Below are 14013 nucleotides of genomic sequence, written 5' to 3'. Positions count from 1 at the left end.
ACTCATGAACATTTCTGAAAATAATATTTATTGACGTCAGGTTTGAATACATTTAATATTCCTTTAACTAACCTTAACTAGCAGTTAGCAATACCACACTGTACTCGTTATCTCTGGAACTTTGGTGCTAAGGATGTTCACAGCCATCTGTCTGTCCTCAGATATCTTACAAATGCCAAATTAATCTAAAGAGAAAAGATGAAGAAGTTTGTTTTTCTCTGTGTACACACATATGGAGTAACCTGAATGTTGAGAATATAATAAATAGAATAGTTCATTCTAGCAACGGAAAAACTATTGTCAACAATATAAAGTGCTTCAACTTTTCTCTTTTCTGGACTGTTTCTTAGACACATCAACTCGAATATTTTGCATAAAGAAGAACCTTTGCTGCACATTCTCGTTTAAAAAAAAAAAAGGCTTGCATCGTTACATTTGCATGCAAACACACTCGATGTTACATCTGCATGTTGGATGATCAAAGCGCTGTATGCCTCTTCCGGATTGTGTCTTTTTCCAAAGGTGTTCATACTTTACAAACACACTCTAAAGCAGGAGGGTGTTTCCTCACTCCAGGTCCAGCACTAAATCCATACGTGGAAGTGCTGTCTGTAATCTGTCAGCTGTTGTCTGTTTGTCTTTGATCCCAGGCAGATCACTGAGAAACAGATACTCCAGATTCCTGTGTGGAATTAATACAAAATATGTTATTATGAGAAAATGGCTGAATTAGCATCAGTTGAATGAACAGAAACTATCTCATTTTAAGATTTTGTAGCATCATAAACACTCACTTGAGTTTATGCAGAGTGATGATGCCCTTATCTGTGACATTTCCACATGAAACCACTTCCATCATGTACAAAGTCTCCTGCAGATTCTCCATTGAGCTCAACCTCTCCATGCAAGTGTCCTCGATGTAGATGCACTTATTGAACCTGATCTCCTCCACATATTTCAAACCATCTAGAAAAATGAAAACAGCATCAGAACACTCTCTGCTGATCGGTTTACAAAACAGGAAAAAGTGGAACTTTGCACTAACATAAAACTGTGTGGACTCTGGCACTCGGTTTTGAGTGCGGCAGCCAAAAAGGTCAGAGACTTTGTGTATCTGTGCCTGCTCGGTGTAAAACATCCTGGCTACTTGCGTCACTTTTGGATAATCAGTCTGGGAGAGACGCACTTTCACCCTCGCCTTTCCTTTCTTTTTAGCACAGAGGGGAATCACTTTCAGGTCAACGGTGGAGGTCTCACTCATGTTAAAAATTGATAGTTGCTGCAAAATTTACACTTTCTGAACATCGCTTCATAACAGTCTCATGGCTTCAGGAATGGAAATGTCTCTTGATCCAATACTTGGGTTCAACATCTATTGGATGGATTGCCATAAAATTTGGCAGTGACATTCATGGTATCCAGAAGATAAGTTATATTGAATGATTTTATTGTATTCTTTATTATTATATACTTTTAGGTGAAATTACTGTACAGCTGCTTGTATTTAGATACTATTTAACAGTTTAGCTTTTTTTGATAAATGAAAAAAGGTTCATAGAAAAACAGTTATATATCTCAAATAAAGGGATCAGAAAAAAGTATGTTATGGTATCATAGTGGCTCTATTCAAAAATATCACATTATACCAAAGAGTTACAGCCTCACTGGATGTGTGGCTATAGAGTCTTTGTCTTGTTAAATCTATTTGAGAGAGAACATTAATGATCACAGGAGTAAATGGAAACGAGAGAGAGACAAGTCACAAGGACAAGAACACAATATTCTCCACACTCCCAACACTGACCCAGATGGTCGAACCCTCTGTGCATGATGCAGGATTCAGTAGCGTCTATCGCCTGGATCTTGTATCTGCCCAGAGGCCCAGTTGGCAGTCCGTTGTAGTCATGATGCCAGCGTTCGAAACCTTGAAACCTCACTCTGGCGCCGCATCTCAACAGCCACTCTGCTGCAGCTCGGTCCGGACCGACGGCTTTGATCCTCTCATAGTCCACCCTGAGAGAAGATCAACAAACACGTTGATGATGACGTGTAATGAAATGGATTCACATTCTTGGGTGCTGAGAGGGCAGAAGAGAGGAGTCAAAAAGGGCTATAAAAAACTCCAAACTCCAAATGGCATTTTGTAACCTGAGCAAATAAAAAATATTTGTTTGGTTGGTTATTTATCAAGCAGAAGTGCCATTTATGTTTATATTTGCTGGTCGCAGCTTAAAATGTGAGGATTTGCTTTCTTTTCTCTGTTGCACAACTTTATAGACTCAATACTTTGGGTTTGGGGTTTGTTGACAAAATAAACAAGACCACCGGGAACGTTGGGTTCAGATAACTTGTGATGGACGTTAGTCATTATTTTTGACATCTTAATAATCTAAAGGGTCAGTAGATTATGGAAGTAATATAACCTGAATGTTGTTTTTCTGGTCTTAAAGTCAACAAACATAACACTGATACAATTTTCTGACCATGAAGTTTGTTAATATTTGTTAATGTTTGTTTGTAATACTGAGGTATTTAGTTTTGCTTTTTAAGTTTGAATTATTTGTCATTTAAACTATTAAAAAAATGTTGTTCAAATGGGATATCATCATTCTTCAAGACCAAAGTATAAACACTGACTAAACAGAGAAGCATCAAGACAGAAACATGAAGCTCTGGAGTGTTTAGTTGCTCCAGATGCTTTGAGTGCAATATAAGGTGAGTATGTTAGTATAAAGTGCATATAACAGAGTAAAAAGGTAAAACATGATATACACTCAGTCTAACCTCATTCATATAAATGCAGTGGACACAATATTTGTAATGTAATACAATTCAGCACAAACTACAGTCTCCAAAATAACCATAAAGTTAATCATCACCTCTCTAAACCAGTTTTAACAAAACCTAAGCCCTCATGAATGTTATTGCAAAGCTGTTGTATTAGACTGTGTGTAAGTAGTGTACAGTATAATAAATGTAATTGTAAACAGATGCAGTGGTGGAAGAAGTATTCAGATCCTTTACTTAAGTAAAAGTACCAATACAGAAATGTAAAATACTCAATTACAAGTAAAAGTCCTGCATGAAAAATCCCACATAAGTAAAAGTACATAAATATTATGAGCTTGATGTAGTTAAAGTATTGCAATAAAAATAGTGGTTTGGTCCCTCTGACTGATATATTATTATATATGACATATATGACATCATTAGATTATTAATACTGAAACATCAGCTGTCAGATAAATGTAGTGGAGTAGAAAGTATAAAGTAGCATCACATGGAAATACTCAAGTAAAGTACAAGTACTTCAAAATTGTACTTAAAGTACAGTACTTGAGTAAATGTACTTAATTTCCACCACTGAACATATGTATAACATGGCAAAAAAAAAAATGATATAAGGTGACTATGCACACTGGATTCATGTTAACTGAGGTGTGTGTTGAGTGTCTGTCAGTTTATAAGCCTCTTCGTGCTTTGCTGTGCAGCCATTAGCTCGCATTAGTGTATAGTTAATCTTAAATTAGCAGTGTCTCACTTGTTGAAGACTGCATTGAGCCAACCCCAGAAGTGTCTGCGGCTCCAATCTCTCTGACTCACAGCAGACTGCACTGCCTTCGATAAAAGCCTCATGTCTCAGAGCTGAAACATAAATAGAAAATAAATAAATACACAATTAGCTTTATTTTTGGATTTAAAGTGAGCAACTGCCGGATTCTCTTTGATAAATTGAAAAATAGATTAAAATGTCTTACATTTTCTTCTTCTACTGCTTTATTGACATAAAAACAGTTACAAGTTTCTCTTCCACAATCATCATATACAGAATATCAAAATATTTATCTTACGGTTTGCAGAAGAAAAATAAAAACAGGCATTCATAGTTGTTACAGCCTTTGGATTAGAGGAAAATCAATGTATTGTTTAACTTCCTTTGTGAAAACCATGAAGTTTGGCTTTTTACCTGTGAATTAGCTGTCATGACTATGACATTTAGCTAACAAAAGATTAAAAGATTTGTAATATAAAGCTGTTAATTCAGTTAAGAGTTATCTACTGGTATTCCAAACAGTACATGTTTCCTAAATAATATCACATTTTCATCAATACGGCTGTTGATAAAGATATTTGCGAAAATTTCTCACCTGTCCTCCAACAGATCGGACTGTTTACATTTGGAAGACGTCCATAGCTGTACCCTTTGACCTTAAGACGTCATCAAAAAACGTGCTTTCCCATTGGCTGGCCGCGTTTACGTACAGCGTCGCTAGGAAAAGGGGCACGGCCAACTTCTTGGCTTTCAGGATGGGTGGCTAACACCGGCAACAGGAGGAGGAAACACTAAACAGAAACCCCCGGGAAGTGTGTTTGGTAGTTGTACAATGAAGAAGCTACTCTGAAGGGTTTTTTTTAACTGTGACAATGATTCGGACTCTGAGCGCTGCGTCCTTTAAGGCTGTTTGCACAGCGCAGCCGAAACTGCTAAAGGACATTGCGAGCAGACAGCTGCACAGGTGAGTCTGACATTACAGAGAAGAAAGCAGGCAACAGTGTGTGTTTGTAGTCTGGTTCAGTTGAATGTAAGGGGAATAGGTGAGTGCTTGCTTTACTAGTTCACTTTTCATGCTATTACTGACAGATAAGCGAAGAAAACGTGCAGTCTTACGAGTACCTGCTTGAATAACAAACTTTTAATTAATCCCAGTTCCTGCCAAGGGCATTTAGCACCAAGAACCAGGTTGCACAATATTTCTGCTCTGTGTTTAACCTGATCTGCACACTCCACTTAATTATTAACGGACGCAAAAGATTTGTGCCTCCCCCATTCACATTTGCAGCTTTTATCCCCCAGAGCACTTGTAGTTTGACTGGCTTTTACCTGCAAGAAGATATTATCTTTGTCACTTTTCAACACTTTCAACAGTCAACGTTTTGTGTTTCCTTTTAGGAAAACATGCATGCAACATGTGTTTCATATTAGACATATAGAGTCAACAGGCAACTCTGTGGGATGGCAAGCCACTTATGTAATGGGGTTCCCTTTGCAGTGTGCTTTAAGTAAACTATGAGATATAGACGTTGTAACTTAAAATGATTGTTTGCCTTACAATTAGATAATTCCCCCTCTTATTTAAATGAGACTAACAAGAGATTGCAAGAGCTTTCTAGGTTTAAGTAGCAGCTGTACAAGTTCTTACAAGTTCTGGCAGCCCTGTTGTAGCTATCTGGGTGCAAATTAAGGATCAAATCCCTTGAAGCAAAGTTTCCTAAGTGATGATCCACCAATAGGTGCAGATGGGTGGGCTGTGATAATCCCAAACAATTGTTTTTCTCCCACCGGATTGATGGTACCATTTTGTCTGGTTCTAATTTTCAAAAATGACAACAAGCTGTTGACTGTTCTTAATGTGTTGTATGTTTATGAGGTTACAGGATGTAAAATGTTGTCTCAGGAACACTGTGTTCTTCTAGGTCTTTGCCTTTGTTTCATTGTGGAGACGGATGAACTGCAACTACACGTTGAGCCCCCCCACTTGATTGATAGTCTATGCTAATTAGATTTATAAATGGATTTACTTGGTGTAGCCCTGTGACAGAGCTGGGTATTCTCTTTGTAGATACAAACAGCCTATCTACTACAACTCTGGTGTCATGGGTTTCCCTACTGGTCAGTTTAAAAGGTCTATTGGTTGCTCACTCAGACATGTACAGTTGGACATTGAACCACTGACCTAAATATTCCTCTCTAACTGTGAAACCAGCTGTTTGCCAAAGCCAGTTATTAGTGACCAGCTTAAATTTGAACTGTCTGTAACCTCACCTTTGTCTTTCAGCACGTATGACGTGGCCGTGGTGGGAGCTGGCATCGTGGGACTGGCTACGGCCAGAGAGCTCATTCTGCGACATCCGACGCTCAGCTTCGTCCTGCTGGAGAAAGAAAAAGAGCTTTGTGGGTTGAGTTTTGAATGTTGGTGTTTTGGTGAACAACCTGTTCGATCTGTCACACGATACAGGTGTTAAGAGCTGAATTTCAGCTTTAATTTGAGGGTATTGAGTGAACAGTTAAGCAACTGTAATCCTGTCATGTTCTCGATGACACAATTCAAAACTGAATATAGTCCTACACTGTTTATGCGTTGAACACACTTCCTTAAAGCTTCATATCTAATATGCTGGAGTACAGAGCCAATACTAAAGCATTAAATACCACAGTGCTGAAAGAAATGTGCTTTAAGAGAAAATAAAAGACTTTGTGAAACTTAAATGTTCTGCTGGTCTCATTTGGGAGCCCTGTATAGGTTTTCAACTTTGGTTATTGGCCCTTTAAGTATTAATGCTGAACAATGTAACACTTGAAAAACACGGATGTAGTTGACAATTTTGGCCTTAAAGGAATAGTTCAACATTTTGGGAAAGTCACTGCACCTGGCAAAGAATAGTACGGCACATAAACTCCTGTAAAAACACAACTTGTCTTTTTTACGCTTCAGTTTTTGTATGGATTAAATAAACAAGATATAACGTGTTAATTAGTGGACTTAAGAGGTGCTGGTAGCCAAATTTTTCCCCCCAGGCTAGCTGTTTCCCCCTGTTTCCAGTCTTAATGCTAAGCTAAGCTAATTGGCTGCTAGTAGTAGCTTCATATTTAGTGCACAGGCATGAGAGTGGTATCAATCTTCTCATCTAACTCTTGGCAAGAAAGCAAATAAGCATATTACCATAATATCAAAATGTTCCTTTAAAAGTGAAAAACTTTAAGACTATATTTTTTCCCATTAATCTATGAGTGTTAATAAAACCTCCTTTCTTCTTCTTGCTCTTCCATTCTCTGTCACTTTCTTACTCACCAGCTGTACACCAGAGTGGGCACAACAGTGGAGTCATTCACAGCGGGATCTACTACACGCCGGGGTCGCTGAAGGCCCGTCTGTGTGTGCGAGGAGCCACTTTAGCCTACGAGTACTGCGAGAAGAAAGGACTCCCTTACAAGAGATGTGGAAAGGTCTGCGTTTTTGTTTGAACCACATAAGATATTATACAGCATGTTTACTGTGGATGACGCTCTCATAGGGCTGAGCTGACATGCTGACAGGACACATTCATACATTACACTGCAATATTCATGTAATCATGTAGTCATTTATCAACTCTTTACAGATAAATAAGATGCATGTTTTCCATGATTTAACAAACAAAATTCTCTGTCTGATGTTTATCTGTAAAGCACATACAACAGATTTAATTCACAATTTTACATTTTGTGAATTTTATTTTCAACTCATCTTTTAGATATGATAAATCATGTTAAGAGACACTAAAAGGTTGCTTTTGTTTTATTATAAGCATCCATTATTGTTATATAACTTCTGTTTGATTTATGCCCCCAACACTAGTGGTGTAATACTGTGCGGCCTTGCAGGAGTAGAGCTGGGTAGAATTTTTCCACTCCAGTACCAATGCAATACTTAAATATTGGCAGCAATACCAAAACAATGTTTTTTTTCATGGGGAATATAATTATGTACTGTATTTCTACAAAACCCTTACAGTAAACCCTTAACAATAGAAACATTTTCAGCTCTATATTTATGTTCTGGGGCTCTACTGGAATATCTTTGCATGGTTTACATTTCAAAATTTAATGTCCTTATTTATGTTATACTGGCTCTTTATGCAGCCCCTCAGTTCAGCCTCTGTCTGAAACAGGCTGTCTTAGCTCCTGTCTCTTTAAGGCCCGCCTTCCTGATGAGCCCACTCTGTTCTGATTGGTTAGCTCTCAGAAGTTGCCTCTCAGGAGACTTCCAGCCGCTCAGGAGTCAACAAACCATTAAACAAACTATAGTAGTAGGATGTTCAAGCTGAAAACCTAACCCTAACCCTAACCCTAACCCTAACCCTGAAATATGAGAGTGGCCAACACAAGCAACACAAAGATAAACCTTAGCAACACGACTACAAAACGAACAGGTTTTACGAGCATGTGTGATGAGCTGACATCAGCTTGTTGGCAAGTTAGAAAAAAATGTTGCAAATGAGGCGTTCAAGGCAGGTTGAAGCCGTGGCTTTTGACTTGCAGGGAGCATTTCTACATACGTTAACCTCAAGTTTTTGAACTTTGACCATGTTTAACATAGACATCTGACATCGTACCGGGTATGTAAATAGTGGAAAATTACAAAAAGCATGATGTGTCCCCTTTAAATGTTGTTAGACACAGTTGTCGAACTTTTCCTGCATCAAATTGCAATATAAAAGTGGCAAAATCATGATTTAATTCCCAAACTGTCTGATCAAAGATTAAGAAAAGAAGACTACAAACAAATATGAGCAAACATTTGATGCCAGCTTTCAGTACCTGACAGGTTTTGCTACTCTGTCCTATTGACACATTTTAATCAGTACAAAAAAGGATTGAGGTTTGATACTCAGCCTTATACAGGAGCTGTAAAGAGCTGCCATGTGGATCATTGTGTTCCGTCTACCTCTGTATTGATCTGAGTTATTTATACATTGGCAGCTCATCGTCGCCGTGGAGCAGGAGGAGATCCCCAGACTAAAAGCTCTATATGAACGCGGCCTGAAGAACAACGTGCGTGATCTCAGTATAGTCGATGCGAAGGGAATCCGAGAGCGAGAGCCATACTGCAGGGTAAGAGACTCTGAAACACTGTTTTTATTTGGACTAAAGAAAAACAGCAGCGGAGGCTTACAGTATGTCGTCCTTGCAGGGCATAATGGCCTTGGATTCACCCTACACTGGCATTGTGGACTGGAGGATGGTGGCTCTCAGGTACGGAAAAGACTTTGAAGAGGCAGGCGGCACGGTGGTAACTGAATATGAGGTCAATGACATTTCCATGGTCAAGGAGAGCCCAGCTGAGAGCACTGAAGGTAACAAACAGATTCTGCACATCAATATATCAACATAATATGACATATTTAACAAGAGCTGTAAAGTTATTTGAATTCCACCTCAATATTTATCTCTTTTTTTTTAAATTTATTTTGCAGGAATGAAATATCCAATCGCAATCAGAGACAAAAAGGTAAGATGCATGCATATGAGTGAAAGAGAGGAAAAATCACAATCTCTTCACGTTTATATTGTTCTCCACTGTTTCCATTGTTGTATTTTAACAGGGCAACGAGGTGCGGTGCCAGTATGTCCTGACCTGTGGAGGCCTGTACTCAGACCGCCTGTCGCAGATATCTGGATGCAGTCCGGAGCCGCGGATCGTTCCCTTCAGAGGAGACTATTTGGTCCTGAAGCCAGAGAAACACTATCTAGTTAAAGGAAATATCTATCCTGTAAGTCTGCTGGAGAATCACATGTCCATATTCCCAACTTTTTAAAATTGTGTAATCCACATAAATTATTTGAACAGCAGACACAAGAACTGTATGTGCTCGGCAACTTCAAATTTTGGCGGCCCCAAGTGGCAGAAAGAGATAACTCTTTCACATAAGATCAGCAACCTGCAGCCTTTGTATGCTTGTTTACTGGCTGGAAGGGGTGGAGATGCTCGGGTATAAAATTCACAACCGGTTCAGCTGTTTTTAAGTCCGTCACTCCCTCTGTATGTGTTTAAGGTTTCCAAGAAACACCATAACAGCTTAGAGTAATTAAGGGAAAATGGGTTGTTTCCACATCATTTTCAGCCCTACTTGGGTATTTAGGCTGAAGCGATAACCCGTAGAAAGAGATTGGTAACACTTGATTTTACACGTCCATTAATTTTATACAAATTTCTTGGAAATGACCGGAGTAATTTGCAGGCATTTAACGGTTAATTTTTAGCAGATTAGACCCTCTCATTATATTTGGGTTCATATGTAGTTCATTTGCAAAATTTTTTAATAAATTAAGACTCTTAACTGACAGAACAGACTTAGTTTTCAGTGTGTAGATTTGTGTGTCAAATGGTACTATATTAGGATTTTTCAGTTATTTCCTAAAAATAGCTGCTGTGTTACTGTTGATGTGTGTAACTGTCAATTCTTTGAAAGGGTGATGAAATTTGGGAGTAGACAGGAAATGTGCTCATTATAGAGTTTCTGAGAAACAGTCTGATATAGTAATTTGAAGTTTGATACACAAAACTACATACTGAAAACTAAGTTTAATTGGCACTTATTTAACACTTTTTCTGTTTTTTCTCTCTCTATAAAATGTCCTAAAAAGTAACAATTAAACACCTGCAAATTACTGTAATTATCCACAAAATTAGTATAAAAATAAAGGACCTGTAAAATAAAGCATTAGCAAGAGATCATCAAATCCATCCCTGTGACCTTGCGGCAGGTTTGAATTAAAGAGAATTTCATCAGTAGGGATTCATACATTTTGAACACTGTTCCTGTAAGAGTGGAGTCACTGTCTGTGTCATAAACACAGAGGCATGTTTTCAATTTCAAGCTTACGTTTTTACTTTGAAATGATCATGTGGAGCAGATACAAATGACTCAGAACTGGTTCGGTATATATGACACTGAGTGTTTATGTGTTAATGTTCAACCTTACCAACAGTTTAGGCCTGTGACGTCAACAGTCTAACTGATGCATTGAGCAACACGGCAACCTGCTCCTGATGATAGTTTGAGCTAGTTTTGCCTTTTTCTTGGAGCACTTCTACTTATATGTTGAAAGTACCGGTGGACCCCCTGATACTGTTATTAGATGGATTCAAATAATGCATACACACTTCATTGTTCATTTTGTCTCTCTAAAATGTTTTTTTATAGGTTCCTGACCCTCGTTTCCCCTTCCTTGGAGTTCACTTCACCCCGCGGATGGATGGAAGCGTTTGGCTCGGCCCCAACGCGGTACTAGCCTTCAAACGGGAGGGTTACAAAGTGTACGACTTCAACGTACGAGACTTTGCAGACGCACTCTCATTCAGGTACAACGAAAACTTTGAACTGGTTTCATTCTCTCAAATGTAAAGTGTCATTTATACAATTACATTTCAGCCAACGGCATGACAGTATTCATGTGTAATTATTGCTTTGTTTCTTTATATTTCAGGGGCCTTCAGAAACTGGTGCTGAGGAACATAACATACGGAGTTGGAGAGATGTATAGAGGAGTTTTCATTGGTGCACAGGTTAAAATCCTGCAGAAGTACATCCCTGAACTCTCGCTGAGTGACGTGATGAGGTAAAAATGCATCCATTCTATAGAAACAGGCACCAGTGCGCTTAACTTCAGAGGAAAACAAAATGTAACCTGGTTGTTTTCCTCTGCAGGGGTCCCGCAGGAGTTCGAGCTCAGGCTCTCGACCGGGAGGGAAACCTCGTGGATGACTTTGTGTTTGACGGTGGGGTCGGGGATGTAGGCAGTCGGGTGCTCCATGTGCGTAACGCTCCCTCGCCGGCGGCCACCTCCTCCCTGGCCATCGCTGAAATGATCGCAGACGAGGTGGAGAACCGCTTCTCGCTGTAGAGAATCACTGTGATCGCAGAACAGAAAAACAGAAATACCAAATAATGAAGCTTGAGGTCACCGAGTGAAACTGTAACGTTGTAAAAAAAAGCTCTCACTACCTCAGCGTTGCCATCGAGACATTTTTATTACAGGTCAAGCCTTAATTGCAGAGGAGAAAGTAACAGACTGTATCTTACATAATTACATTTTTAAGCTTTCATAGGAGGAAACAGGTGCACTTCTGCACTGAAATTCAGTCGGGTGCTCTGCCTTTATAAAAAACAGTCTGTGTTGTCCAGACCAAAGTCAGGTAAAAAAGGCAGCACTCCGTAGTTTAAAAAAAGAAACATTTTAAAAATCACTTTTAGATGAATTTATTCACAAAACCCAACCCTCCTCAGCCCATAGATTGTGAATAAATTCATCTAAAAGACCAATACATGAGGGGATTTTTTTTTTTTTTTTTGCTGGTTTTTAACTACGGAGTGCCGCCTTTTTTCATGAGTTTGTTTTGGACGACACAGACCGCATTTTTAAGATTGTTTTATTTCTAGTTTGTGCTATTTCAGGTTGCGTTATGTGTTTACTGCACCACATTTCAAAGTCAAACGTGTCTTGATTCTTCTGCACTACATTTGCTGTCAAACAAAGTACATCATGAGATATTCATAATGAAAACTATAGAATAGAGCAAAACTGTCAGCTGCGATACTATAATCATAAGTGTGAAACGCTCAAATACAAATACTGAAATACATAGAAATGTACTGTGTTAAATGTGAAATTAACTTTTATTTAGGGAAATTTTTACTTTTAAATTAAGAGTGTAATTCTAGGATAGAATTCCCTCTTTGACCTTTGGATGTGTTGTGTTTGTTAAGCCACTGACATGAGAGCAGTTTGTCGCTATTATAAAGCCAGTTGTGAAAGCATGAAGAGTTTCAGTCCAAAATGCTGTATCTATTTTTTGGGCATGTTGATTAGGTAATATTTAAAGACAAAATGAATTACACTTCCCTCAAAATTAAGTATTTTATAATCAAATGTAAACATATCCTGTATTTTGGGATTATTATTTTTTTTAGGGTTTCTCATTTTGGAGAGAAGAATGCACAGTAAACGCTACGGGACGCACATTTTACAAAGGAAGACGGGTTATTTTAAAGTTTCAGGCGTTTGACAGTTTTGTCTGCCAAAATCATTTTGTTATTAAAAATAGAGTTTTAAATTATATCAACACTAAATATTCTAGTCTTATGTCATATTTACATTGCTGTAAGCTGGTGGGAGGGGATGTTATATAATTCTACTAAAATGTGCTGTCTGACAGCTTCAGAGACTACAAATGTTATTTAAATTGTCCAGATATAATGGGTTTCCGATGTTGTCATTTTTAGCCAATTTATTGACAAATGAATGTTAAAGGATTTTTACTATAAATACATATTTTGGGATTGCAGATGTCTGTGGTTTGTGCCATATGATTTTTAAATATAGGGTACATATTATTTTCTGTTAATCTGAGGTACTTTTTAATATTAGGAAAACAAAATAGGGATTTTTGGCTCAACATCATCTACTGTACTGCCAAGATGCATGGAGAAGGGAATTAGTCAGAAAAGTCTGTCCTAAATCAACAGTCAGGAGCCCAAATGAATGTTGAAACTGTTTTTTCTTGCTGTAATCTTTCCTCCTGTTCATACTGACCATTAGAAGATCCCTTCATAATACACTTACAATGTGAATGATGGGGAACAAAATCAACAGTCACCCCTCTGTGCAAAAATATATTTAAAAGTTTATCTGAAGCTTCAGCCATCCAAATCAAGATCAAGAAGATGTTACTTTGAAAGCACATTTGAAGAGGATCTTTTAATAGCCAGTATGAACAAGAGGAATAACTACAGCGAGGAAAACCTCTTTCACTGTTCATACGGACATGTGACTGTTGTTTTAAGACAGACTTGAAAAATTGTGAACCTGTCCTTTAAACAGTTTGCCCACAAGGAGGCAGACACATACACACATACATACATACACACACCAACAACAGAGTAATGTGTGAGCAAAATGTCTAAATTCGTTGCTATTGTGAAAAGTCATTCTTAATGTTTTTACTGTTAATGCTTGTTTAATGACATGAAAATAAAGCGAATTTGGCATTAATGTGGTCTATTATTTAATAAATGTATTTATATGTGTGTTTCAACTGTGATTTAATATCAATCAAACTTCATTCATATAGCACCTTTCAAACAAATCAAATGCAATTTAAAATGCTTTACAAGCGATTGATAAAACATAAAATGTTAAAAACAGATTTAGAAACCAAAACACATCAAAATAATTAAAAGCAAACGAGTTAATTGAGTAGGACAATAATAAGAGATAATAGAAGATTAACAAAAGATAATACAAGCAATAAAAATAACAATAAAAAAATTATGAAATACACAAAATAAATGAATTATAACTTATTATTCTTTTCTTTATGTTGTGTTTTTGTGTTATTAATACTGAAGTACTTTTCACTATGAATGAAAAGTGCAGTACAAATTAATTGTATTATTATTATTATTATTATT

General features: G+C 37.6%; 2 protein-coding genes across 2 annotated transcripts; one reads left to right on the top strand and one right to left on the bottom strand.

The window, feature by feature from the left end:
• Positions 1-11: 11 nt before the first annotated feature.
• dmac2l (distal membrane arm assembly component 2 like) lies at positions 12-4225 on the bottom strand. The gene is made up of 5 exons (XM_042388625.1): positions 4149-4225; positions 3542-3645; positions 1805-2013; positions 795-966; positions 12-682 (listed from the first exon to the last, which is right to left on the bottom strand). The coding sequence occupies exons 2-5, from the start codon at positions 3634-3636 to the stop codon at positions 568-570; spliced, it is 591 nt and encodes a 196-aa protein (XP_042244559.1). The 5' UTR covers positions 3637-3645; positions 4149-4225; the 3' UTR covers positions 12-567.
• Positions 4226-4280: 55 nt separating this feature from the next.
• Positions 4281-11469, top strand: l2hgdh (L-2-hydroxyglutarate dehydrogenase). Its single transcript, XM_042388621.1, has 10 exons — positions 4281-4517; positions 5838-5953; positions 6855-7006; positions 8522-8653; positions 8733-8895; positions 9016-9050; positions 9145-9312; positions 10747-10904; positions 11030-11161; positions 11251-11469. Exons 1-10 carry the CDS (start codon positions 4426-4428, stop codon positions 11444-11446), a joined length of 1344 nt encoding a protein of 447 aa, XP_042244555.1. The 5' UTR covers positions 4281-4425; the 3' UTR covers positions 11447-11469.
• The last annotated feature ends 2544 nt before the right edge of the window (positions 11470-14013 follow it).

The sequence above is a fragment of the Thunnus maccoyii genome, chromosome 16 (assembly GCF_910596095.1).
Source record: "Thunnus maccoyii chromosome 16, fThuMac1.1, whole genome shotgun sequence".
NCBI lineage: Eukaryota > Metazoa > Chordata > Actinopteri > Scombriformes > Scombridae > Thunnus > Thunnus maccoyii.
The sequence above is the reverse complement of the archived record's forward strand: the minus strand, read 5'-3'. Positions and strand labels throughout refer to the sequence as shown.

Bases quoted from the DNA above. Each gene is read 5' to 3' on its own strand.
- l2hgdh (XM_042388621.1), top strand. From the start codon at position 4,426: ATGATTCGGACTCTGAGCGCTGCGTCCTTTAAGGCTGTTTGCACAGCG. The intron at 8,654-8,732 runs GTAAGAGACTCT...TCGTCCTTGCAG, and splicing joins AGCGAGAGCCATACTGCAGG to GGCATAATGGCCTTGGATTC. The intron at 11,162-11,250 runs GTAAAAATGCAT...TTTCCTCTGCAG, and splicing joins TCGCTGAGTGACGTGATGAG to GGGTCCCGCAGGAGTTCGAG.
- dmac2l (XM_042388625.1), bottom strand. From the start codon at position 3,636: ATGAGGCTTTTATCGAAGGCAGTGCAGTCTGCTGTGAGTCAGAGAGAT. The intron at 2,014-3,541 runs GTGAGACACTGC...ATCTTCTCTCAG, and splicing joins CTCAATGCAGTCTTCAACAA to GGTGGACTATGAGAGGATCA. The intron at 967-1,804 runs GTCAGTGTTGGG...TCATTTTTCTAG, and splicing joins CAGAGGGTTCGACCATCTGG to ATGGTTTGAAATATGTGGAG.